The sequence below is a fragment of the Peromyscus californicus genome, unplaced genomic scaffold, assembly GCF_007827085.1.
Source record: "Peromyscus californicus insignis strain IS unplaced genomic scaffold, ASM782708v3 Scaffold_4__1_contigs__length_199733344, whole genome shotgun sequence".
In the NCBI taxonomy this organism is placed as follows: Eukaryota; Metazoa; Chordata; class Mammalia; order Rodentia; family Cricetidae; genus Peromyscus; species Peromyscus californicus.
Genome location: NW_026294562.1, coordinates 180,364,916 through 180,390,322, shown reverse-complemented (window position 1 = coordinate 180,390,322; position 25,407 = coordinate 180,364,916). Strand labels below are relative to the sequence as shown.

General features: G+C 38.8%; 1 protein-coding gene across 2 annotated transcripts; it reads left to right on the top strand.

Annotated features, from left to right (window-relative positions):
• Positions 1–25,407, top strand: LOC128094785 (zinc finger protein 709-like). Of its 2 annotated transcripts, XM_052713306.1 has the most exons (5): positions 1–248; positions 2,895–2,958; positions 17,706–17,832; positions 18,268–18,328; positions 18,886–25,407. In XM_052713306.1, the coding sequence occupies exons 1-5, from the start codon at positions 16–18 to the stop codon at positions 22,259–22,261; spliced, it is 3,861 nt and encodes a 1,286-aa protein (XP_052569266.1). In that variant the 5' UTR covers positions 1–15; the 3' UTR covers positions 22,262–25,407. The 2 variants fall into 2 exon arrangements, with proteins under 2 accessions (XP_052569266.1, XP_052569267.1); XM_052713307.1 differs by lacking the exon at positions 2,895–2,958 and having other exon boundaries at positions 143–248.

Genomic DNA, 25,407 nt, shown 5'->3' with positions numbered 1-25,407 from the left:
GCTGTCTGTGTCTCTATGGCTCCACTCCCTCCACAGTGGAACTGCTCCTATCACTCAGATCTCGTTAGCCAATCGGAGCAGCCAGACAGGCTGTCCAATAAGGGGCGCTACTGGGCAGCGAGAGCCGGGTTCTTCGCCGCGGTACAGGGGTTCCGCTTTAGGCTTAGTGAGGTGCTTCGTGGGCTGCGATCTGAGGCCGCTGCCAGGAGCTGGGAGGAGAGCACCGGCGAACTCGGAAGCTGGTTATGGTGAGCGAGGGGCCACTGTCCCCAGACGGGGAGGAGCGGCGGGCTGAGCGCCGGTACCTCCTCGAAGCTGTCTGTGGCAGGAGCTGTGTCGGAGGGCTCCCTGGCTGTGGTCAGCTCCGCCCCTAGGGCTGTGTCAGCGTAGAGTGCTGAGCACCATGGCGGGAGGCTCCACCTCTCTCGCCATCGTTGTCGGTGACGTCACTTTGGTGTGGGACCTCAGGAGGTGTGCATGTGTTACAGGGTCTAGCTTCTCTGAGTTATCTTTAAGAGGTTCTGCAGTTCGCATTTCATATTTAGGTTTAGTATGTACTTAGAGTTATTATTGTGGAGATTATAAAATCTGTCATTAATATATTTACATATAGATGTTCAAGTGGTCCACTGTTAGTTAATAAAGGAAATTCAATTTTCTTTGCTTCTTTGTCAAAAACAGTTCGTATTTTTGCACATTTATTTCTGAATTTTCTCTTCATCTGTTTATTGTGAAGTAGAACGTTTATTTTGGTTTTTGAGATAGGGTCTCTATGTAGTCCTGGCTCTCCTGGAGCTTTCTTTGTAGACCAGGCTGGCCTCTGCCTGTGATTAAAGTTGTGCATCAACCATGCCCGCCAAAAGTAGATTGTTTTTATTGTAGTTTTAAAATTAGATGATGGTAGTAAGTGAGTGTACTGTTCCAGTGTGTTGACCTTTTTCTTTTCTTTTGAGATAGACAGTCATAACTCAAGTCTAGCTAGCCTCAAACTCACTTTGTAACTGGGGTAACCTTGAGCTTCTGATCTTTCTCTTTTCACTCACCTTTAGAGCTAAAGATTAAAGTTATGTGTCAACCATGCCTGGTTTTATGTGATGCTTTGAAAGGAACCCAAGGCTTCCAGGTGCTAGGAAAACTGCCAACTGTGCTTCATACCAGTCCCATGTTTTGACCATTTTTATAGTTTTCCCTTTCCCACATAACTTTATTTTTAAGATTTATTTATTTTATGTGTTTGGATGTTTTGCTTACATTTCTGTCTGCATTTTACATATGTCTGGTGCCCTCAGTGGCCAGAGATAGCATTAAATCCCCTTGAGCTGGAGTTAGATGGTCATGAGCCACCATGAGTGCTAGGAACCCAGTAGTGATCCTTTGCCAGAACAAGATCTCTTAACTGCCTAGCCATATCTTTAACCCAGTGGTTCACAACTTGTGGGTCACGACCACTTTAGGGTGGTTGAATGATCCTTTCACAGAGGTCTCGTATCAGATATCCTGTGTATCAGACATTTACATTACTATTCATAACAGTAGGAAAACTACAGTTATGAAGTAGTAACAAAATAATTTTATGGTTGGGGTCACCACAACATGAGGAACTATATTAAAGGGTTGTGGCATTAGGAAGGTTGAGAACTACTGCTTTTGCCCCTCCATATTACCCATAGAATCAATTTTGTTATTAATGTAAGTAGGACTTTTTTCAGATTGTGTTGAATCTATAAATCTTAAAAATCATTTATTTGTGCATATATGTTTGTAGATAGATGGGCACACTACTAAGCATGTGTAACATCAGAAGACAACTTGAGAGAATCAATTCTTTCTTTATACTATATGGGTCCAAGGTGTCAAACTCAGGTGTTCAGATTTGGCACTAAACACCTTTAACATGCTGAGTCATCTCTTGAGCCCTGTGTTCTCAAACTGAGATTTCTTTTTTTTTTTAATTTTTTTTTTAATTTTAAGGATTTCTATCCACAATTGGAATGTTTCTATTAATTAAATGTTTTAATTAAGAATTTAAAGTTTGTGTTTATAGATTTTTATTAAAGGCCTTTAAAGTTATATGTATTTCTAACACCTGTTATCGTTGGGGCTGTATAAATGATGCTTTTAAATTAATGCCCAAATGTTCACTGCAGATATGCAGGGAAATAATAGGTCATTAATCTAGTAATTTTACAAGTTTGCTTCTTTTTTTTTTTTTCAGACAGGTTCTCACTCTGTGTCTCTGGCTGTCCAGGAACTTTCTGATATGCCTGCCTCTGCCTTGCCAGTGCTAGGATAATGGCTGCTATAATTTTTTGTTCCTTGCATTTTTGTTGGGTCTAGGGATTTTCTGTGGTCAAAGAATTTTATATATTTCTGCTCACTATGACATTATACACCTTGTCCATGTTTTGCAGCATAGGTTTTGTCTTTTAAAGATTATATGTTTATGAGTATATGCCAGAATCATGTATGTGCCACATAGGCATTAGATCCCCTGGAACCGGAGTTAGTTTCTGGCCTCCATGTGGTTGTTGAGAACTGAATCCAGATCATTTGCAAGAGCATCAAAGGCTCTTAACCCATTAGCCTCTCTAACCTTGTGATGTTGTGGGGTATCCACCAGAGAAGACTTCTTGGACATAGGTTTAAGCAAATAGAAAGTCTTTATTAGCTAGCCAGTAACTACATTGGCTATTCAGGATCCCAGTGTACTATTGAGCCTTTCTCAGAGTGAGCTTTTAAACATAAAAACCATATTCTGGGTTGACCTACTTCAGTTAACAAGAACAGTTAGCCAGATGTGGAGCTACAGAAGCCAAAAACAAGGTTAGTACATGTAGAGACTTTCCCAGAACTATGGACTTTGATGGGTTAGATCTTTGTTTTCATTTTTGCAGGTTGTGCTATCTGTGTGCTGAGCTTTATGGCCTAAATGGTACTTCCATCATGGAGTCAATTGTGGTAAGAGCTCGGGGCCTTCTAAGGTCTGAGGGTCTGTTACATTCCTTACTGGTCTCTGAGCCTGGGAAGCAGTGGGAATGGTCTTCTAAACATAATCTCATAGGGTATGAATCCCTCCCTATATGGGGTGCAGAGGGTTCAAAGCTAAGCAAAGGAAGAAAGTTTATCCTTACTTTGCTGGACTCTAATGAGAGTTTTGTTAGAGTTTCTTTTAATGTCTTGCTCAGAACTCTGAGGTCTAGATATACAATGAAGTTTCCAGTCTATCCCTAAAGCTTTTACTATTAATTGAGAGGTTTTGGCTATGAAAGCCAGGACTTTACTGAACCTCAATGCTAGAGGGAGGCTAAATCAGGAGACCAGTTTCTGGAGTAGCTTTTAAGCTACTATTTGAGGAGTTTCAGTCCAAGTTGGGAAAGTTTCTTCACAGCCCAAAAAAGTATCTATAAAAACTAGGAAATACTTTTATTCCCCCTTCCCCCCTTTATCCTCCATGAAGTCAGTTTTCCCAAAGTTTGCCTGGGTTTTAGTTTCTCATTCAGACTCCTTCTGGGTAAAGACTCTCAGTTTTGGATTTACTTGAGCACAAACCTGGCATCTGACTGAGATACCCTGTGCTAGACCGTCCAGTCAAGGTATTGCATACCTTGGTTTGAACAGTTCACAAAGTTGTGTGGACCCCAGATGAGTAGCCTGGTGAAGGTCAGTTACCAGAGCCTTACCAGTTGTTTCTGGGACAATGATCTTTCCCTTTTATGTCCTCCATCAATTAGTGGGTTTGAGTTACCCATTTTTTCTTTACCGTGGAGTCTCAGGCAGCAGTGGGTTGTGTTATCTCACCAAAATATCCATAGGCCCCACTTGTCTTAGGGCAGCTAGTTCAGCAGCCTGGCAGTAGAGGACAGCAATTTATAGGGGAAGCCATATAGCTTCTAGGAGGCCCAAGATGTTTTTCTTTGCTTTTAATGTCTTTTTCTCCATTGGTGAGAAGCTCACTTTCTTTATGGATCATACTGTGGACATACAAGTTGTAAAACCATAGCAGCTGTCCATGTATATGGTGGTAGACTGAGGGGAATACTCCAGGTGTCAATGCAGGCAGTGATCCGAGAAGAGATGAGAATGAAAACTTGGTTGAGATTTACTTTGTCAGCTTGGTTTGGACTTCAATGAGTCTAATGCCAGGAGGTTCATTGTCAGTATATTTAATTTGTACATTTGGAAAACAGTTTCCATGCACCAATCATTCCAACTCTAGGTTTCTAGGCAACAGTCATTCCAATTCCATATATACAGTAAAGCTTAAGGTGTGACTACTTAGAAACTCCTTTACAAAATATATGTGACTATGAGGGTGGGTCCTTTAACTAAAAGGCCTAGAATCTAGTGTGGTCTCTGACCAAGATAGCATAGAGGTCAACAGGCCGTAAAGTACATGTGATATCTCCCCTAAGGATGGGCTCTACTAACCAGGAGCTAGGGAGGGAGAGTCAGGAATTAACATTCTGGGGGATTTGGATGAGGTCTACCTCTGTAGCTCCTTACACCTGTGAAACTAACTTGTTAAAATAAAATAGCTAATCCTGATCAAACCTCAGTGTGTGGTATTTTTACCCCATTAGAAAAGCAACTGTTTTACATTGTCTAAGGCAGTTAGATTTAACCACACCAAGACTTTCTGTTTATTCTCCCTTATACCAAATCTGATCTAGTCTTCCAGGTCCTCTGAGAGAACTGTAGTAGAGAGGAAAAGAAGAAAGAATCATGTGCCCAGAGAAGGTAGTACTTTTTTACCTCCCACCATGTGGTCATCAGTCAGCCACAAAAGCCTGAGAAGAAAGAAAACGAGAGACTTTCTTCTTCCAGAGAGCAGAGAAAGATAAGGCTTATTTCTTCTCAGAGAGGCTTCAGCACTAATCAATTTGTGTACCTCCAAATGTTAGTGGGATTCTGGGAACCTTTAGTGGTTTCCAGATAATACAGAAGGAACATTGGGGCCCCCTTTTGGGAATTTTGGACTCAGCAAAATAATTTAAGAATGGACCCAAATGGAGCACAAAGACAATTTTATTAGAGTTGAAAAGAAAAATCTGAAGTCATGCAAACCATAAAGCTTCAATGGCTGCCCGGAGGAGACAAATAGAAGTAAAAAAGACATGTCACTGAAGCTGGCATGGAGATCAGACACATGGCAGACAAGCAGCCATGTGACAGGAAGGTAGTTTAAAAGAAAGAAACCCCGAAATGCTGGACAGAGGGTAGCCCAGACTCTTTTTTTTTTTCTTCCATTTTTCTTTATTAAGAAATTTTCTACTCACTCCACATACCAGCCACAGACCCCACCTCCTCCCTCCTCCCATCTCCCAGCCCTTCCTCTCAAACCACCCCACATCCCCACATCCCCCAAATCAAGGTCTCTCATGGGGAGTCAGCCAAGCCCAGCACACTGAGCCTAGGCAGGTCCAAGCCCCTTCCCACTGTACCAAGGCTGTGCAAGGTGCCACACCACAGGCATTGAATTCCCAAAAGCCTGCCCATACACCAGGGATGGATCCCAATCCCCCTGCCTGGGTGTTCCCTAAACAGTTTGAGCCAAACAACCATCTTCCGTATCCCGAGGGCCTAGTCCAGTCCTATGGGGGCTCCACAGCAGCTAGTATACAGTTCATGGGCTTCCACTACTGTGGCTGGTCATCTCTGCACTTCTTCCCATCATGATCTCAATGTCCCCCACCTGTAGAACCCCTCCTATCTCTCATCGATTGGATTCCTGGAGCTCAGCCTGGCACCTGGCAGTGGATTTTAGCATTTGTCTCCATCAGTCACTGGACAAAGGCTCTATGATGATAGTTAGGGTATTCGCTAGACTGGTCACCAGAATAATCCAGTCCAGGCACCCTCTGGACCACTGCCAGCAGTCCAAGGTGGTGTCATCTTTGTGGGTTCCTGAGAGCCTCCCCAGCACCCTGCCTCTTCCTATTCCTATAATGTCCTCATCTATCATGGTATCTTCCTCCCTGCCCTCCCACTCTGTCCCTGTTCCAGCTCGACCCTCCTATTTCCTTATGTTCTCATTCCCCACTCCTTGCCCTCTGCCACCCCCTCCCCACACCCAGTCTGCTCATGTAGATCTCATCCACTTCTCCTTCAATGGGTCATCCATGTGTCCCTCCTAGGGTCTTTCCCTGCTAGCTAGCCTCTCTGGAGCTGTGGGTTGCAGTCTGGCCATCTCTTCCCTCACATCTGCTATCCATTTATGAGTGAGTACATACTATATTTGTCCTTCTGAGTCTGGGTTACCTCACTCAGGATGATATTTTCTAGTTCCATCCATTTGACTGCAAATTTCTTGATATCATTGTTTTTTACTGCTGAGTAGTATTCCATTGTGTATATGTGCCACATTTTCTTTATCCATTCTTCAGTTGAGGGGCATCTAGGTTGTTTCCAGGTTCTTGCTATTATGAATAGTGCTGATATGAACATAGTTGAACATGTGTCCTTGTGGTACAATTGAGCATTCCATGGGTATATGCCCAAGAGTGGTATAGCTGGGTCTTGAGGAAGACTTATTCCCAGTTTTCTGGGAAACCGCCATACTGATTTCCAGAGTGGCTGTACAAGTTTGCATTCTGACCAACAGTGGAGGAGTGTTCCCCTTGCTCTACATCCTCTCCAAAATAAGCTGTCTTCAGTGTTTTTGATCTTAGCCATTCTGACAGGTGTAAGATGGTATCTCAGAGTTGTTTTGATTTGCATTTCCCTGATGACTAAGGATGTTGAGCAATTCTTTAAATGTCTTTCAGTCACTTGAGATTCCTCTGTTAAGAATTCTCTGTTAAGCTCTGTAGCCCATTTTTAATTGGGTTGTTCAGTATTTTGAAGTCTAACTTTTTGAGTTCTTTATATATTTTGGAGATCAGCCCTCTGTCAGATGTGGGGTTGGTGAAGATCTTTTCCCATTCTGTAGACTACCGTTATGTCTTATTGACCCTGTTCTTTGCTCTACAAAAGCTTCTCAGTTTCAGGAGGTCCCATTTATTAATTGTTGCTCTCAGTGTCTGTGTTACTGGTGTTATATTTAGGAAGTGTTCTCCTGTGCCAATGTGTTCAGAAGCCCAGACTCTTAAGAAAAGCATGCTTAGAAGAGATAGGAAAAATTAGTTTTTCTGACTACAATTCAGAAAAGCTGACAGATTTACCACCCTTTGTGGCTGTAGTCTGGTTGTTAATCGCAAAGATACAAGGAGAAAGACTACTGACGGAAATCACCATGACCAAACGAATTAAAGCAAGCTTTTTTATTTGTGTATATGGGCCACCTCCCCCTAAGGGGGGTTCCAGAGGTCATCATTGGACATGAGGAAAACAACTTAGGAGGTTTCTAAATGGAGGGGTTGCCATGTAGAATAGGCAAGGTTACAAGCGCTAAACATAAGCATAACAAGTTAGTCATAACAACCTCCTGAAACAAAGACATGATTGGTAGGTGGTCACACAAGATAGTCATAACAACATGTAGTCATAACAACCTTTTCAAACCAAGGTAAGATTAAAAGATGATTATAACTTTTTGAAACAATGGATGCAATTTCCTGGAACAGGCAGTACAGAGCCATTTGTAGTTAAGGTCCAGTCTTTGAGAAACAAGGGTTTAATCATAAACAGGAATGAACCTAGTTTTAAGCCTAAATTAGAGGGAGGCTGGTTCATCAGAGTCTGTAAGCTCCTGCACTAGCAGAAGGGATTCTGGGGAGGAAAAATTACAATATCTCATTAAAAAACTAGTTATTCAACCCACTTTCCTAGGGGTGGTCCCTTAGCCAAAGTGAATGAACCAGCCCAACTGAAATGTTTTTGTTTTAAATTGTATTTATTTATTTTTTGTGTAAGGTGTTTTGTCCACATGTATGTCTGTGCACCTCCTACATGTCTGGTAAAGTTGGAGGTTACCAGAGGCATCAAATCCACTAAGTCTAGAATTAACAGATAGTTGTGAGCTTCTGTGTGGTTGCTGGAAATTGAAGCCAGGTCTCCTGGAAGAGCAGCTAGTCCTCTTAGATGCCAGATGCTCTAGCCCCCTGTTTGTTGCTTTTTAAATATTTATTTATTTTTATTTTATGTGTATGAGTATTTGCCTACATGTGTGTATGTGCACCATGTGTGTGCCTAGTGCTCTCTGAAGCCAGAAGAGGTCTTCAGGTCCCCTGAAACTGGAATTAGGGATGATTGTGAGCTACCATGTGGGTGCTGAGAACTGAACTTGGATTCTCTGGAAGGGCAGGAAATTCTCTTAACCATCGAACTATCTCTCTAATGCCTTTTTTTTTTCTTTTTCATGCAAGCTCCTACTCTGTAGCCCTGGTAGACATGGAATTCTCTTACTATGTACCCTTAGCTGGTCTTGAACTTATAACAATCCTCTTGCCTCAACCTCCAGAGTGCTTTACTGGCAAGAGCCACACTACACCCAGCTGGTAGTATATTATTTTGCTAATCTTTTTTATTGTTTTGTTTTTTTCGAGACAGGGTTTCTCTGTGTAGCCCTAGCTGTCCTGGAATTCTCTTTGTAGACCAGGCTGGCCTCAAACTCAAAGATCCACCTGCCTCTGCCTCCCAACTGGCTTATTTTGCTAATCTTTATTACAGTTTTTTTGTGATTGTCTGTAATTTTTCTTTTTCTTTTTTTTTGTGTGTGTTTTTATGTTCTAGTAATGGTTACCTCATAGTTTAAATAGGAACTTGTTTCTCAGTAAGACATTGTACAGAATTTTACATTTCCAGTTCTTAAGTGTTTGGAAGAATTTATGGCTAAGATCATTTGGGTCTTGTTTAATCATTTTTTTAAATAGTTATTCATTACTGATTACCTTTTTTAATACACATAGGCCTATTAATCCAGCCATCTCTATTTGTGTGCTTTTTTTGGTAGAAGGTTCCATGTCAAAGAATTTGTTCATTTCATCTACATTACTAACTTTTTGTTAAGAAATCATTCATTGTGTTTCTTTATGTTATTTTACATTGTCATGTTAATGATGGTCAGAGTGTGTATATGTTTATGTGTTTGTGTGTGTGTGTGTATGTGTGTGTGTGTAATACATGATTGCTGAGGCCCTTGGAGTTCAGAAGAGGCCATCAGATTCCCTGGAACTAGAGTTACTTGTGAGCTTCCACAAGGATGTTGGAAACTAAATCTGGGTATTCTGCAAGAGTAGTAAGGGCTGTTAATCACTATGCCCTTCTCCAGCCCCAGTGGCTACTCTTTAATTGATAATTCTGTGTCATTTTTCCTAGTTTGACTATAGGCTAGTTAATTTCTCTTGCTGTTTTTATTTTTCCTCTGAGACAAGGTCTCTTTATTTAGCACTGGTTGTCCTGGAATAGGCTTATTAATTTTATTGATTTTTTTTAAGGAACTAAGTTTTGCCGTTGTTGGTTTTCTGTGTTGATTTCCTGTTTATAATTCTGATGCAGATATTTTGAGAGTGCCACTTAACTCAGGAAGATAGGATGCCAGACACTAATGGTCACCAAAATCATCCAGAGCCAGTACTTTCTGAGTTCTTGTCTTATACCAAGAAGAGTAAGGAAACATGGACAAGGAGTGAACAAAAGTAAATGCAGATTTATTCAGAAAAAAAATGAGAAAGAACTCCTAAGAGTGGTCGGGATGTATGTGTGTGTATGTTTTGCTGTACCCAGTAGTCTCTTATGGGTCTTACAGTAGGAATTGGATGCAGACCTAAGTAATCTTAATCAGAATTGGTCAGTGTTGAATGCATTGGGAGATGAGCCAGTTAGGAATCCCATAAACTGTATTCATTTTATCTTGTTTATTTGTCCATTTAGGGAAAAGGTCACCTGTGCTAGATGACTAGCCTCATGATCTAACATTTATTCCTCCTTTTACTGTTTAAGGCAGTGGTTTTCAACCTGTAGGTTACAACCCTTTTGACAAACTTCTATATCCAAAAATATTTATGTTGTAATTCATAACAGTAGCAAAATTACAGTTATGAAGTAAAAATGAAGTAATTTTATGGTTGGGGTCACCACAACATGAGGAACTATATTAAAGGGTCACAGTGTTAGGAAGGTTGAGAACCACTGGTCTAAGTGGAGCTTAACTTCAATCCCTTTTCCAGAGGGAAACCCTTAGCTACTACCAGGGGATGAGGTGATGAACAATCTGATTGCTTTGTGCTTGTGAGAGATACTTTATGTTCACTTGGAAAAGCAGTTGCAAATATCACCTAGAAGATTAGTGTAAAGGTCCATGGTAGAAATTGGGAGATATTTCCATAGCATGTCCTATTTGTAACACTATCTAGAGCAGTGGTGTCTTAGTTAAGGTTTTTTATTTCTGTGAGGAGACACCATGACCACGGCAACTCTTACAAAGAAAACAGTTAATTGAGATAGTTGCTTACAGTTTCAGAGGTCCAGTCCATTATCATCATGATGGGGAGCATGGCAGCATGCAGGAAGGCAGCAGGAAGTTGACTGACTGTCGTCGACACTGAGTGAAGCTTGAGAAGAGACCTCAAAGCCTGCCCCTACAGTGACACACTCTAGTAAGACCACAGTTACTCCAACAAGGCCACACCTCCTAATAGCGCCACTCCTTTTAGGGGTCATTTTCTTTCCAACCACCAAAAGTGGTTCTTAACTTCCTAATGACCTTTTAATACAGTTCTTTATATTGTGGTGACCCGCAAGCATAAAATTATTTAGTTGGTACTTCATAACTATAATTTTGCTACTGTTAAGAATCGTAACAAAAATATCTGACATGCAGCCCCATCTGGGTCATTACCCACAGGTTAAGAACCACTAACCTAGAGTTAAACATTTTAACATTTTAAAAGTTACATTATTTATTGGTTTGTGTGTGTGAGTGCATGCATGGGTGTGTAGAAGTAAGAGGACAACTGAAAGAAGTTGTTCCTCTTCTTCAACCAAGGAGGTACTGTGGATCAAACTCAGGTTGTCAAGCTTGGTCGCAATAGCGATTCTGAAGCTGTGGAACTTCACGTTGGATTTTATACTTTCACTAGTAAGTATATTTTTAGTCCCATAAAAATATAAAAGTCCCATAAAAGTCCGACCAGCTTCCCCTCCTCCCCTGCAGAAAATTCATGACAGAGATAAATTAGAAAAATAATAAGCTTTATAACTTCTTTCATGATCTCATTGTCTTTTAACCTGCATTCCAGTCTTCCTCATCACTTAATATTTACTCTTTCTTGTTCTTTCTACATGCTATACTGTAACCGTAGATATATTTGTTTACATTATTTGCATATATACATTATAGGCTAGTATTAACATATGAGGGAGAACATGTGTTTTTTTTCTTTTTCTAAGATTGTGAGACCTTGCCTAATAGTATACATTCTAACTCAATCCATTTCCTGAAAATTTTATTTTTCTTTAAGCTGAATAGTGTTTTATTTTATACATCTTTTTTGTTTGTGTGTTTGCTTGTGTGTTTTATGTACATTGGGGTTTTGCCTGCATGTATGTCTGTGTGAGGATGCCACATCCTCAGGAAATGGAGTTACAGACAGTTGTGAACTGCCACGTTGGTGCTGGGAATTGAACCCTGGTCCTTTAAGAAGGATAGCCAGAGTGCCCAGTGCTCTTAACCACTGAGCCATCTCTCCAGCCCCCATTTTATACATCTTAACAGGTTTTCATTACCCATTCATCAATTGATGGTTGGTTATAGTTCTTTTATATAGTGAGTAGAGCAGCAATAAACATAAAAGTACAAATATCTCTGTGGTGGTGTGTGGAGCTCTATGCCCAGGAGTGGGAGTGACACAGCTGTTCATATGGTAATTCTATTTTTAATTTTTTTTTGAGGAATCCTCAAATTGATTTCCATAATGGGTTCATGCTGTAAGTATCTGTTGTAGATAGTTTTTGGAGAGTGTTTGGGGTTCCTGGTGTTTGTTGGACATAGAACACTGTATTAAGAATGCCCTAAAGCCTCTGGAGCCACTAAGTATCGTAAGTGTCCCTGGAACTTGGATATGAGGCTCTACCTAGTAGAAGAATCAAACAGCTTGATAAGAAAGATGAAAAAAGAATGAAAAGATATCCTGTAGGTGTAAAGCAGGAAATGAAGTATGTCAGCTATTCATGCCAGTGAGGAGGACTGGGGACAAAAATGTTAAGTCAGAAAAGTTAGGGAGAATAATGCAGTTCATGAATTGGCAGTATAGTCATAATCTTTGCCAAATCTAGGGTTATCCAAGGCTTGTCATAGGCATGGTGAGCATGGGAGCTTCTACAACCTCAGGTTCCTGTCTTCTCAAAGAAGAGACACCCTTGTCATACTTCAGGACCAGAGTTAGTGACATTCGTTGGTTTTCAAGTTTGATCTGAACATGAGGTCTTTTTCTTTTTTTTCTTTTGTTTTTAATTTTAGATGGCCCATCCCACTCTGAAGGAGAGGGTCAGTTCTGCTTCCAATTTTGGTTTGGGATATGGCCCTGTAGGACACTTACTACCAGGAATCTTTGGGTATTCATTGCTGAAATGTCCTAGCTGGTCACAAGTAGAACAGGAATGGTTCATTTATCCCAAAAGAATTCCCTTCTACCTGAGTAGGGTAGCCTTAAATGGAACTTTTTAATTTTTTTATAAAGGAGTAAAATTTTAAATGATTTATTTATTCTATTTTGTGTACATTGTTGTTTTGCCTGCATGTATACCTATATCAGGGAGTCCGATCCCCTGGAACTGAGTTAAAGACAGTTGTGAGCTGCCATGTGGGTGCTGGAGATTGAACCCTGGTCCCCTGGAAGAGAGAGCAGCCAGTGCTCTTAACCACTGGCCATCTCTTCATCCTGTAGATGGAACTCATAGATTTCCTATGATTTGTGGGAAATGTGAAATTGTTGGAGATGTGTGTGAACCCTATCATTCATCCCTTTCATCTTGTGGTTTGGATTTTCTGGATCTCAAGCCTCTCAGTTATTAATGACCTTATGGCTTATGTCCAGTGAACTGGTGATCAAAAGGTGAGTTTCAGAGTCTTGTGCATTGCTTACTTCCTGAGTCTTAATGAGCCTCCTTCTAGAATGGAATGTTTAAATTGAAATTTTTCTGATTTTCTGTTTTTTAAATGGAATATCTTTTATTTATTCTTTCACAAATTCATGAATGTAGACAATGCATTTTGATTATATGCACCTCCCTCTCTCCCTCCAGGAATCCCAGATTCCCCCCAGGAACCATCAACATGTCACCCTTTCCCCTTTGTGTCCTCTTTTTTTTTTTTTTGATCAATAACTTACTGAGTCCAATTAGTGTTGTCTGCTGGGATGCTGAGTTGATCTTGTGCAGGTACTCATAGCTGCAGTGAATATATGGGTATGGTGGTCACGTCATGTTTCAAAGACGTCATTAAAGAGTACTCTTCCCAACACCTCCAGCCCCTTATTCTTTTCATACTTCTGTGATGTTCCCTGTGCTTTGGGGAAGTTGATATAGATATCCTATTTAGGCTTAGACACTTTGAAAAGTTATGAGTTTTTGCTTAACTGCTGACTACTACTGAGAGAAGCTTCTCTGGTCAAGGTTAGAGGCAGAATTAATTTATAGGCATAGGCATGAACAACAATAATAGCTTCCTTCCGAGGGCTTGTAACCTTCTGAGCCAAGAGCGTTTAACCAGGTTTATATTTGCATCTGAATTTCCATAGGACAGGCCACAAATCTAGTTCAAAAGCAGTTGGTTACTCCGTAACCTTTATGTCACTATTGTACCAGTGAGCACATCTTGCCTGGCAGGTAGATATTGTAGCATGCAGGACTGGCTGGAGAGATACTGTTGATGTATTTTCTCCCACTGTGGTCTGCATAGAACCTTCCAGCATTATGAAAGTTAGCACTTCCTGAGTCTTGAACCTCCCTTCAGCATGGAATCTGTCAACTTGGTAGAAATTGCTATAAAATACTCTATGCCTTCCTACAGCTCTTAGATTATATCTGCCTCCTCTTCGGAACTCAGAGGAGGTGGTATGTAAATACATACATGTAAGACAAAGTATTAGGCCACTATGTCTCAGCAACAACTACTTAATTCTCAGGAGTACACCAGTAGTTATGAATCTGGTACATTTATGGAACTTCTTTTTAACTCCTGAGACTTAAGGCATCTCCCTCCAGGATGAAAGATTTTAATTTGGAAGAAATTGCTGTGCTGAAGGACAGATCAGACAAGAGAAATGAGCCACATATGCAGATGATTCCAGAGTCCTCACTGATTACCTCATTTAGGAGAAGAATATTTTCTAAGGAAGAGGATGTGACTTTTACTTGCTTCCTGAGTTCCCTATGTGAAGCTCTTGAATGAGTATGTGAAGGAGAATATATGTGGGTAAAGGCTGTCCTCCTTTTTTCTTCATCTTAAGTTCCCATCAGAGAGTTGCTTTTGTCAGTGTCTGTATAAGGAAGGTTTTCTATAGGAAGTCAAACAAAATGCTTTAGTTTGTATGTGCCTTGATGGGAGACAGTGGACTGGAATCATGCTCCTAAAACCTTTAGGTCTTGTTGGAGAGCCATCTCAGCCAGGTACCATCAGTGGAATTGAGAAGGCAAGGGAGGCAAGAAGAGAGTTCTTGTGATAGTTGGAATGAGAAGGGCCCCATGGGCTCATATATTTAAATGTTTAGTTACCAAGGAGTGGAACTATTTGAGAAAGGTTAGAAGGATTAGAAAGTGTGGCCTTATTGGAGGAAGTGTATCACTGGAGGTGGGCTTTGAGGTTTCAGAAGGCCACACCAGGACCATCTCTCCCTGACTGCTGCCTGAAGATTAGGATGTAAAGTTTTCAGCTACTGTTCTCTCTACCTGTCACCATGCTTCTTGCCATGATGATAATAGACTCATCCTCTCAAACTCTAAACAAGGCCCAATTAAATGCTTTCTTTTAGAAGAGTTACTTTGGTCATGGTATCTCTCCATGGCAATGGAACAGTAACAAAAAGAGTCCCAAGATAAGCCATCATACTACTATGTAAGTGTATGGAATGATAACACAGACAATAAAGATAATTTACCAAGACATAAAGAGACAATGAATTTATTGAAATACTTCATGGAAGCAGCAGGTGTGTTCTCAGAGATGAACACACCAATGAAAAGAAGTGGAGTTTTTTGATAAGAGTCAAAAGGAAGGTAGAGGCAAGAGGATCTCTGTGAGTTCAAGACCAACCTGGGCTACATAGAGAGTTCTAGGGCTATATATAGAGACCCTGTCTCAAGAAAAAGAAAAATGTCAAGGGGGAAGTGACTTGGTCTTTGCTTGTAGAGTGTGCATATAGGCAGATGTGTAGTCAATAACATGACGTCTTGTTGAGTAGTAAAATTTACAGCGTAAGTTGTTTTTCTTCAGACTTTCCTTTTGTATATTGAGTTACTAAATGTTAGTTTCCAATTGGTGGCCTGATAAATTCTGAGAATTTGATTTTACTTTTGGCTCTTTGTGTCTGCAATGTGTTTGAAATATCTTTCATCTTTGTTAGACAAGTCATCATACTATTGTTCAGAAGATTTTGACAATTGCTAGACACTTGTTTGGAAACATAGATTTTGGTGACTACTAAGAATCTGAGTTAAGATTTTTATAAAGTTATAATTTAGAAGAGCTGGCATTTTAGTGACACTGTCTTCATGTTTCTCTTCTTTCTCCCTCCTGAGATAGGGATCTTTACAGGCAAGCTTTGAGCTCCTGGATCAAGTGATCCTACATCCCAGGTTCTCCAGTACCTGGAACTACAGCATGTAACATACCCAACTACTTTGAGTTCTTGTAAAAACATGCACCATCTGATTGTTCTATTTCCTTTGATGTTTACTGAATGGATATTAGAAAGTTGCTCTCTATTAGTGCAACTCAGGGAACATGACCAAAGAAGGGTTATAAAGAATGTAGGAGCCGGAGTGTGTGGAGGAGAGCTGTGGAATGCTATCTTCTAGGTATGACACGGACTCATGAACTCATAGCATCTATGGTTATTTATATAATACCTACATAAGATCAAGCCAGTCAATAATTTTAGCATGAAATCTTTGACCAATGAGGCTCAGCTCTCTGAGGAACTATTGTCAATTGCTGGCTGCTAGAGGAAAGGATTAATTTTTCTTTCTGTATATGGCCACTAGTAAGTTGTTGGTATACATTCAGGTAACACTAATTGGACTTAGTGGGTAACAAAAACAAAAAGAAAAACAAAGGCTAGAGAGCTGGCTCAGTGGTTAAGAGCAATTTTGGTCTTACAGAGGACAGAGGTTTGGTTCCCAGCACTCACATGGTAGCTGTCCAAAACTCCAGTTCCAGGGGATCTGATGCTCTCCTCTGATCTCTGTGGTAAATACACATAGTCAAAATATCCATACACATAAAATTAAAATAAATAAATCTTCAAAAAAATGAAGAGAACATGAAGATAGGAGGGGCATGTGTTGGGAAGAGGGGTACAGAGGGAGTGGAAGAGGTAGTTGCAGGTAAATATGACCAATACATACTATATTTATATGTGGAATTATCATGGACTATATGAAAATTTTAAAAATTGTTCTTTTGAGATAATTACTGATTATTTCAAATTTATTGCTTTATTAAATTTAGCTGAGTGTAACCTGCTTTTGAGATTTTAATGTTTCCCTTGAGGAAGTCACAACACAGGTACAGTTCCCCATTTAACAAGTTTTGACAACTTGTTAGCCTAAGTGTATTGTGTAGATGGATTCTTTCATTATTGCTGTGTATTGAACATTCAGAAAGACAACATGGGTTCAGAAAATGCTAAATGTTTCCCTAAATTATTTAGACTAAGTGACTACTATTGCCATTTCTGTTTGTAATGTCTCCTAGAATCTTAGGTGTACTTACTTATATCAGTAAAGCTCCTATTTGTGCCTAGGAAGTGCTAAGAAAAAGTAACCTCTTGACTGTATTCTATTTTGTACATTATATAGTATGTAACTGTGTGTTGCGACACGGGTGTGTGGGTTCATGCAGATCCATGGAATGAAGACTCAAAGGCATCTTAAGAATGAATATAGCCTCTCATGGCTGCAGGGGGTTCCAGCCTTGAAGGACTGAAGCACTATCCCTTCGCCTATGGCATTTTTATTTCTTTCCATTACAGTTTAGCCAATTAATTTCTGTACCTTCAAAGCACCCTAAAAAGAACTCCCAGAGACCAAATGCCAAGTGCAAATTACTTGATTTATCAAGTACCATGGTCTTCCGGATTTCCTGAACCAAGTTTTACATAGGCCTTTGATCCTTGGAGGACTCTCTGATCCTTGACTCTCAGACAAGATTCACCTAGGGCTATAAGAGAAACAAAAGGTAAGCAAAACAAAAGGTGTGGTTAAACAAAGGAAGGATTAGGGCTAGGTGCTACTTCTCTGGAACCAGGCCAGGAGCTCAACAGGAATGCACTACAATAGTAGGACTTTGTTATCTCAGGTACTAAATAATCCATTCTAGAACAAGAAATTGAGGTAGCCCAGTAGCACACTCCAACCCCTAGATGTAGAAATGAGAGGAATGTTCCTACTTCACCATTTCCTGCCTAAATATGTCATTTCTAGCATTAGAACTTCTCTGTCATTGAATAAACATATAGAGACTGCAGAATTACATGAACATCTTATCAGTGATCAATAGTACTGTCAGTTTCACCCATTTTCTTATGCATGCATATGGGATATTTTAGGATTCAGTGACCTTTGGGGATGTGGTTGTGAACTTCACCCAGGAAGAGTGGACTTTGCTGGATCCTTTTCAGAAGAACCTATACATTAATGTGATGCTGGAAACCTGCAGTAACCTTGCTTCTGTGGGTAAGAATTTTGACATTCCTTTACTTTGTCAATTAGACAAGTGTTCCTTCATTCTATAATTTAGAATGTGGAAAGGGAAGAATTATGTGACAGGCATGAGTGTTGGTTATGCCATGGCACTGCTCCTTGTGGCTGGTCACCGCCCTTGGCAGCCATGCCGGCGGAGGAGCGTGCTGATTGAAAGAATCATAGCCATGGTTACCTTTTAGAGCTTTATTGGGAGGGGGGAGAGAGAAAGACATAGAGAGAAAGAAAGAGAGAGGGTGGGGGCAACGGGAGGAAGGAGCAGAAAGGAGAGGGAACAGAGAGCGCACAGAGGGCCCACCCGCTTTTTAGGCTGGGACGTTGAAGGCTGATGACATAATTAAGGACCAAATCCTTTTTTTTTTGTAGTTTCTAATAATTTATAAAAATTTTTCTGTGTCTGCATTTTAGGAATCAAATCAGAATACCAGACCATTGAAGAGCACTATAAACATCCTGGGAGAAATCTAAGGTAAATTACATGCATTGGTGGAAGAAAATATCTTTTGAGAGAATCTTAATATGTTATGAAAATTTATGAATAAAGTAAGCAAAGCAAACACAAATTTAAATTATTCACCATTAGAATAATTTCACAAAGATATGTAATTCCATGTAAGAAAGCTGTTTAGATTTGAAAAACAATTCACTCAGTACGAGAAAAGTGCATGTATGACCTTTTCTGTTCTAATAGCTTTAAGAGTCATATTGCAGAATCACTAATCCATTTAGTTTGAGAACAGTTAAATACTGCAGAAGGCATGCTTTCCCTGATTTAGGGAATAGTGGAAATCTAAGACCTACTAATGATTAAATACTCATTTTTGAAGTAACCACTAGTAATATGCCTGTCAGTGTTTACACAAGTCAAATTCTAGATTTGATCTGTGAGAGTAAAGAAGATAATCCATTTAGAGAAACCTCCAAAATATCAAATATCAATAGAAGTCCAGAAATTTCTACTTGAGTGGAACTATGTAAATGTAATTGATATGGGAAAATTTTCATGTATCATTCATCCTTTAATAGGAGCATTATATCTCACCCTGGATATACACATAAGCTTGAGGAATATGGAAAGAAGCAGCATAACTCCAATTCTCTCACAACTATTCACATATACATGGGAGCCCACACTGTGAGTGGAACTTATGAATATGAAGTATATTCAAAATCCTTTGGTTTTCCAAGTTCATGTGGAATATATCAGCAAATTCACAGTGGAGAACAGCCTCATGAGTACAATCAATATAAAACAGCCTTTATTTGTCCCAATTCATTTTGCATTCATGGAGGAACTCACATCAAAGACAAACGTTCTGAATATAAACCATGTGATACCACTCTAAGTTCTTTCAATTACCTGCCATTCCACAGTGGAACTCATAATGGAGAAGACCATTCTGATTGTACACAGTGTGGTAAAGCTTTCAGATGTCAAAATTCCCTTCAAAGACATGAAATAATTCATGCTGGGGAAAAACCATATGAATGTAAGCAGTGTGGTAAAGCATTCCAAGGTCACAATTCCCTTCAAAGACATGAAATAATTCATGCTGCAAAAAAACCATATGAATGTAAACAATGTGGTAAGTCATTCATTTATCCTTATTTACTTAAAATGCATGAAAGGTATCATACTGGAGAGAAACCTTATAAATGTAAGATGTGTAGTAAAGCATTTCTTTGTTCCTCTTTCCTGAAAAGACACAAAAGAACTCACACAGGAGAAAAACCCTATAAATGTAAGCAATGTGCTAAGCCCTTTAGAGGTCTCAGTAATCTTAGAGTACATGAAAGAACTCACACTGGAGAAAAACCCTATGAATGTAAACAATGTGGTAAAGCTCTGAGAAGCCATAGTTCCCTTCAAAGACATAAAATAGCTCATGGTGGGGAGAAACCCTATGAATGTAAACAGTGTGGTAAGTCCTTCATTTATCCCTATTTACTTCAAACCCATGAAAGATCTCATACTGGAGAGAAACCCTACATATGTAACATATGCAGTAAAACCTTTCGTTGTTCTTCTTTCCTGCAAAGACATGAAAGAACTCATACAGGGGAAAAACCCTACAAGTGTAAGCAATGTGGTAAAGCTTTCAGAGGTCATAGTTCCCTTCGATTACATGCAAGGTCTCACAGTGGGGAGAAACCATATAAATGTAATATTTGTAGTAAAGCCTTTCTATGCCCCTCTTTCCTCCGAAGACATGAAAGAACTCACACCAGGGAAAAGCCCTATGAATGCAAGCAGTGCAGCAAAACCTTCAAAGGTCAGAGTTCTCTTCAGTTACATGAACGATCCCATACTGGAGAGAAACCCTATAAATGTAAGATCTGTAGTAAAGCCTTTCTATGTTCCTCTTTCCTTCAAAGACATGAAAGAACTCACTGTGAAGCAAAACCCTATGCATGTAAACAGTGTGGTAAAGACTTTAAAGATCAAAATTCCTTTCAAAGGCACAAAGTTTCTCATGTTGGGGAAAAACCTTATGAATGTAAACAGTGTGGTAAGTCCTTCATTTATCCATGTTTACTTCAAGTTCATGTAAGAACACACACTGGTGAGAAACCCTATGAATGTAAACAATGTGACAAAGCATTCAGAAGCCTGAGTTACCTTCGTATACATGAAGGAAGTCACACTGAAGAAAAGCCCTATGAATGTAAACAGTGCGGTAAAACTCTCAGTTGTTCTAGTGCCCTACAGTTACATAAAAGAACACACACTGGAGAAAAACCCTATGTGTGTAAACAATGTGGGAAAGCCTTCAGGGGTTTCAGTTACCTTCGAGTACATGAAAGGACTCACACTGAAGAAAAACCCTATGAATGTAAACAGTGTGGGAAAACTCTCAGTTGCTCAAGTTCCCTTCAACTACATGAAAGAACCCATACTGGAGAAAAACCTTATGAGTGTAAGCGGTGTGGTAAAGCCTTCAGAGGTCTCAGTCGTCTTCGAGTACACGAAATAATTCACACTGGTGAAAAACCCCATGAATGTAAACTATGTGGTAAAGCCTTCAGATATCATAGTTTACTTCGAGTACATGAAAGAACCCACACTTGTGAAAAACCTTATGCTTGTAAACAATGCAATAAAGCCTTCAAAAGTCTCAGTAATCTTCGAATACATGAAAAAATTCATAGTGGTTTCTATGAATGTAAACAATGTGGCAAAACCCTCAGTTCTTCCAATTCCCTTCAAGTACACGAAAGAGCACATACTGGAGAAAAATCTTATGAATGTAAACAATGTGGCAAAATCTTTAGACGTTTCAGTAATCTTCAGGCACATGAAAAAACTCATGCTGAAGGAAAACCCTATGAATGTAAACAATGTGGTAAGTCCTTCATTTATCAGTATTTACTTGAAAAACATGAGAAGTCTCATACTGCAGAAAAACCCTATAAGTGTATGATATGCAGTAAAGCCTTTATTTGCCCTTCTTTCCTTCAAAGACATGAAAGAATACATAGTGGAGAAAAACCCTATGAATGTGTACAATGTGGTAAAGCATTCAAAAGCCTTAGTTCCCTTCAATTACATGAAAGAGCTCATGCTAGAGAAAAGCATTATGACTGTACACAGTGTGGTAAAACCTTCAGGTGTCACAGTCTCCTTCAGGCACATGAAAGAACCCATACTGGTGAAAAACCCTATGAATGTGAAAAATGTGGTAAAACCTTCAAAAGTGCTGGTTACTTTCGAACACATGAAAAAACTCATAGTGGTTTCTATGACTGTAAACTGTGTGGTAAAATTCTCAGTTGTTCAAGTTCTCTTCAATTACATGAAAGAACTCACACTGGAGAAAAACCCTATGAATGTAAACAGTGTGGTAAGGCCTTCAGAAGTCAAAGTTCCCTTCGAAGACATGAAAGAATTCATGCTGGAGAGAAACCCTATGAATGTAAACAGTGTGGTAAGTCCTTCATTTATCCATGCTACCTTCAAATGCATGAGCGGTCTCATACTGGAGAGAAACTCTATAAATGTAATATATGTAGTAAAGCCTTTCTTTATCCCTGCTTCCTTCAAATGCACGAAAGAACTCACACTGGTGAAAAACCTTACGAATGTAAGCAGTGTGATAAAGCCTTCCGAAGTCATAGTTCCCTTCAAATGCATGAAAAAATTCATACAGGAGAAAAACCCTATGAATGTAAACAGTGTGGTAAAGCTTTGATAAGTCATAGTTCTCTTCAGAGGCATAAAATTGCTCATGCTGGAGGAAAACGCTATGAATGTAAACAATGTAGTAAGTCCTTCATTTATCCATATTTACTTCAAATTCATGAAAGATCTCACACTGGAGAGAAACCCTATGAATGCAAAGACTGTGGTAAAGCCTTTACACGTTACCGCTCCCTTCGAAGACATGGAAAAACACATACCTAAGGAAAAAACCCTATGTATGCAAGCAAACATGCAAGAATGTTTAGAATTTCTAGTTCTCTTCAAATATGTGGAAGTACTGGGAAAAGAGCTAATGAATATAAAACAAATGGTGAAGGCTTTAGGATTTGTTTGTTTTGTTTGCTTGCTATGGAAAGCTTGGGAAGACTCACTGGAGAAAATTCCACGAATCTAAGATATGTCTTAAGATCTTTAGTTCCATTTGAAGACATCAGAATATCTGGTGTTAAACCCCATGAATGAATGGAATATGATACTCATTTCTTCAAACATCTACTCAAATACATAAGCTAATGTGCCATGAAGGTAGTCCTACAGAAACAGGCATTGGGCTGAAACTGCTGCAGTTTGGAAAGTAAAAAAAAAAGTAAAAGCTCATATTTTAACCACATTAAAAATCATGTGATAACTCCAATTGGGAGAAGAATCTACAAATTTATGTGAACACTGAAGCAAATCATGCTCAACGTGTCGTAGCATGAATGAAAAGCTGTGTAATTTGTGAATGTCTAGTGTTTACCAGTGATTTGAGTTTGAAGAAGATCCCAGCAGCACCTGATAATGCAGATCTGTACTCTTGGGTACTTTGGTTTTGAAGTAGGAGATAGTAAGTCCAGACTACTTAGTGAGACCAATCTCAATAAAAATTGGAAAAGAGATAGGTAAGTAGTTCATGTGTTTAGCACTGGTCTTCCAGTTTGATTCCCAGTCCCACCATCAAGAGAAGTGAGAAGGTCCCTAGGTGATGAATTTCTGTTTCTTTTGCAAGAAAACATTGAGATGAAGGTTTTCTAAGTGTAGACATGTACTTTTAGCAGCAGACATAATTGGTGATAAAGATTATTAGACAATTTCCTAATCATAGTGTATTCTTATAGTGTAGCCTACCATACACTTAAGCTATATGGTATGACTTCAAGACTCCTCTAGTCTATGGAATGTTACTTTATTGCATATTTTAGGCATGGTACCAGTAAATATGTATCAAACAAACGATTTGGCATAAAAATAAATGTTTACCAATGAAGAGTTTCTAGGACTAGATTTTGTTCTATCAGAGACTTTTAAGTGAATATAAAGTCATAGGACAAATTAATCTTCTATAAACTTTATCAACACTGTAGAGTTAGTTGATAGTATATTAATGTTTTCTTAAAGAATAAATTTGCTTATAACTTTCTACACTGTGTATAATTTTAAAATTATACACATAATTATAAAAAACTTTTGATTTTTGTAATAACACTGCTTAAAATGTAGCCATTTTATGATTATTTAAAACTATTTCTTTGTATGGTTATTCTATAATTTTTGCATTGTATTTTTTTAATTGTTTGTGAAAAAAAGGTATCATTTAGAGCACTGATGCAGGAGGCTGGTGTTTGTAGCTATCACTGATTACATACTGAGACACTGTGTATATATGTATAAATCTTTGGGTAACAGTACCTATTAACCTGGAATAACCAGGTCATGACAGCCTGTTACCTTGCACCTTCACATCTGTCATGGAAAGTTTTCAGGAACAGTAAAATGTGTAGAACTGATGACCGTTCTTTCTTCAGCAGTCCTTTGTAAGGGACCTGTTGAAGTTCTTGAGAAAGTCTCACTTTTCTGAAATAAATACATGATAGTGTCCTTGAATGGTGTTTTTCACTGTTGATTTACTGTAAGCAGGTAAAACATCATGAACATTTCTATGTTAATTGAAATCTTTTGGTATTGAGTTCAAGCTCTCAAATGTATAAGGGATCTATTGAGGTGTATAATTGTTTCTGCTGATCCCTTTACTTAATTTTTCTGGACTCTTACTTTCCTTCTACAGTTTCTTTACGATTGGAGACTTTTGAAATAGAACTAGCTGCTTTATCAGTTTGCCATAAGCCCAGTGGGGCTGGGACAGTGTGTTTTGATTTGGATATGAAATTGTCCACAAAAAGTCTTGTGGTTAGACACAGATTTTTAGTCTGTGGCTCATGATTTCTTACTAGGTTGCAATAACTGAGATTTAACAACTGGTAACATTTAAAAGTTTTGAACACAGTGATTAGAAGTTCAGACTTATATGTGCATTGATTCTCATATATCTCTGGCAACATTCACCCATGTTGCATCATGTGATTTAACTGTACCTCCACTTTGTTCTGTTCTGTTCGTGCAACATGTGTATTGCATGTGATGTCATGCCACACACTGCCAAGTAACAGCTCCCTGAAGCACCTGAGCTCACACACAAGACCTGCTGAATGTTGCAATTTGAAATGCTTTTATTAAATACTCAGAGTTTTGTGCTCTTATGGAAATACTGATTTAGTTTTGGAAAACAGACTTTTCTATTTTCCTAGTGTTATTCATCAACATGTAAGTACCAAATTTATCTTTATATTGTATAGTATAGTGTGACTTTAAAATTTGCTTGAGTTACTGACTTGTATTTTACTAAAAAAATCATTCAGTGATTATTGGGTTGCAATAAAGAAAAATATTTTAACAACTTATGAAATGGTTCTAACTGTATTTCTACCTTTTTCCACTGATTTACATGATGTTCTCCATATTTGACAACTATAAAACCAAAGTATCAATTAACTCAGAAAAACATTCTCTATATGCTGCATTATCAAATATTCAGCTAATATTTAATCTTTTATATAAAATAAATATGCCCATTTCATCAATACAGATTTACTTTTGTGTTAATAAATGATAAAATATTATATTCACCAAATTTTTTAAGTATATTTATTTGATTTATTAACAGTAAATGCATCATTTGAACATGCACTCCATATACTTATATACTTAGGATTGCATTATAATTTCTTACACGAAAGGAGTCACAAATAAAAAAACAAATTAATCTGGTGGTCTCTAGCTTATGGCACTGTTTTAGGGGCTTTTCAAACCTTTGGCAGGTATGGCCTAACTAAAGTTAAGTAGGTCCATGAAAATCAGACAGAATTACAACCATGACCCAGTTCTTGGCTATCTTTCTCTGTCGTTGTACGATTAAGGTGAGGAGATACAGGCACATAGTCTGGCTGCTATGGAGACATTGTCACATTGTTTTCATTCCAAGATAGCCTGTATCACTTTAAACCACATCAATAAATATTTCCATAAATCCA

Bases quoted from the DNA above. Each gene is read 5' to 3' on its own strand.
- LOC128094785 (XM_052713306.1), top strand. From the start codon at position 16: ATGGCTCCACTCCCTCCACAGTGGAACTGCTCCTATCACTCAGATCTC. The intron at 249-2,894 runs GTGAGCGAGGGG...TCATTTTTGCAG, and splicing joins GAACTCGGAAGCTGGTTATG to GTTGTGCTATCTGTGTGCTG. The intron at 17,833-18,267 runs GTAAGAATTTTG...TCTGCATTTTAG, and splicing joins CAGTAACCTTGCTTCTGTGG to GAATCAAATCAGAATACCAG.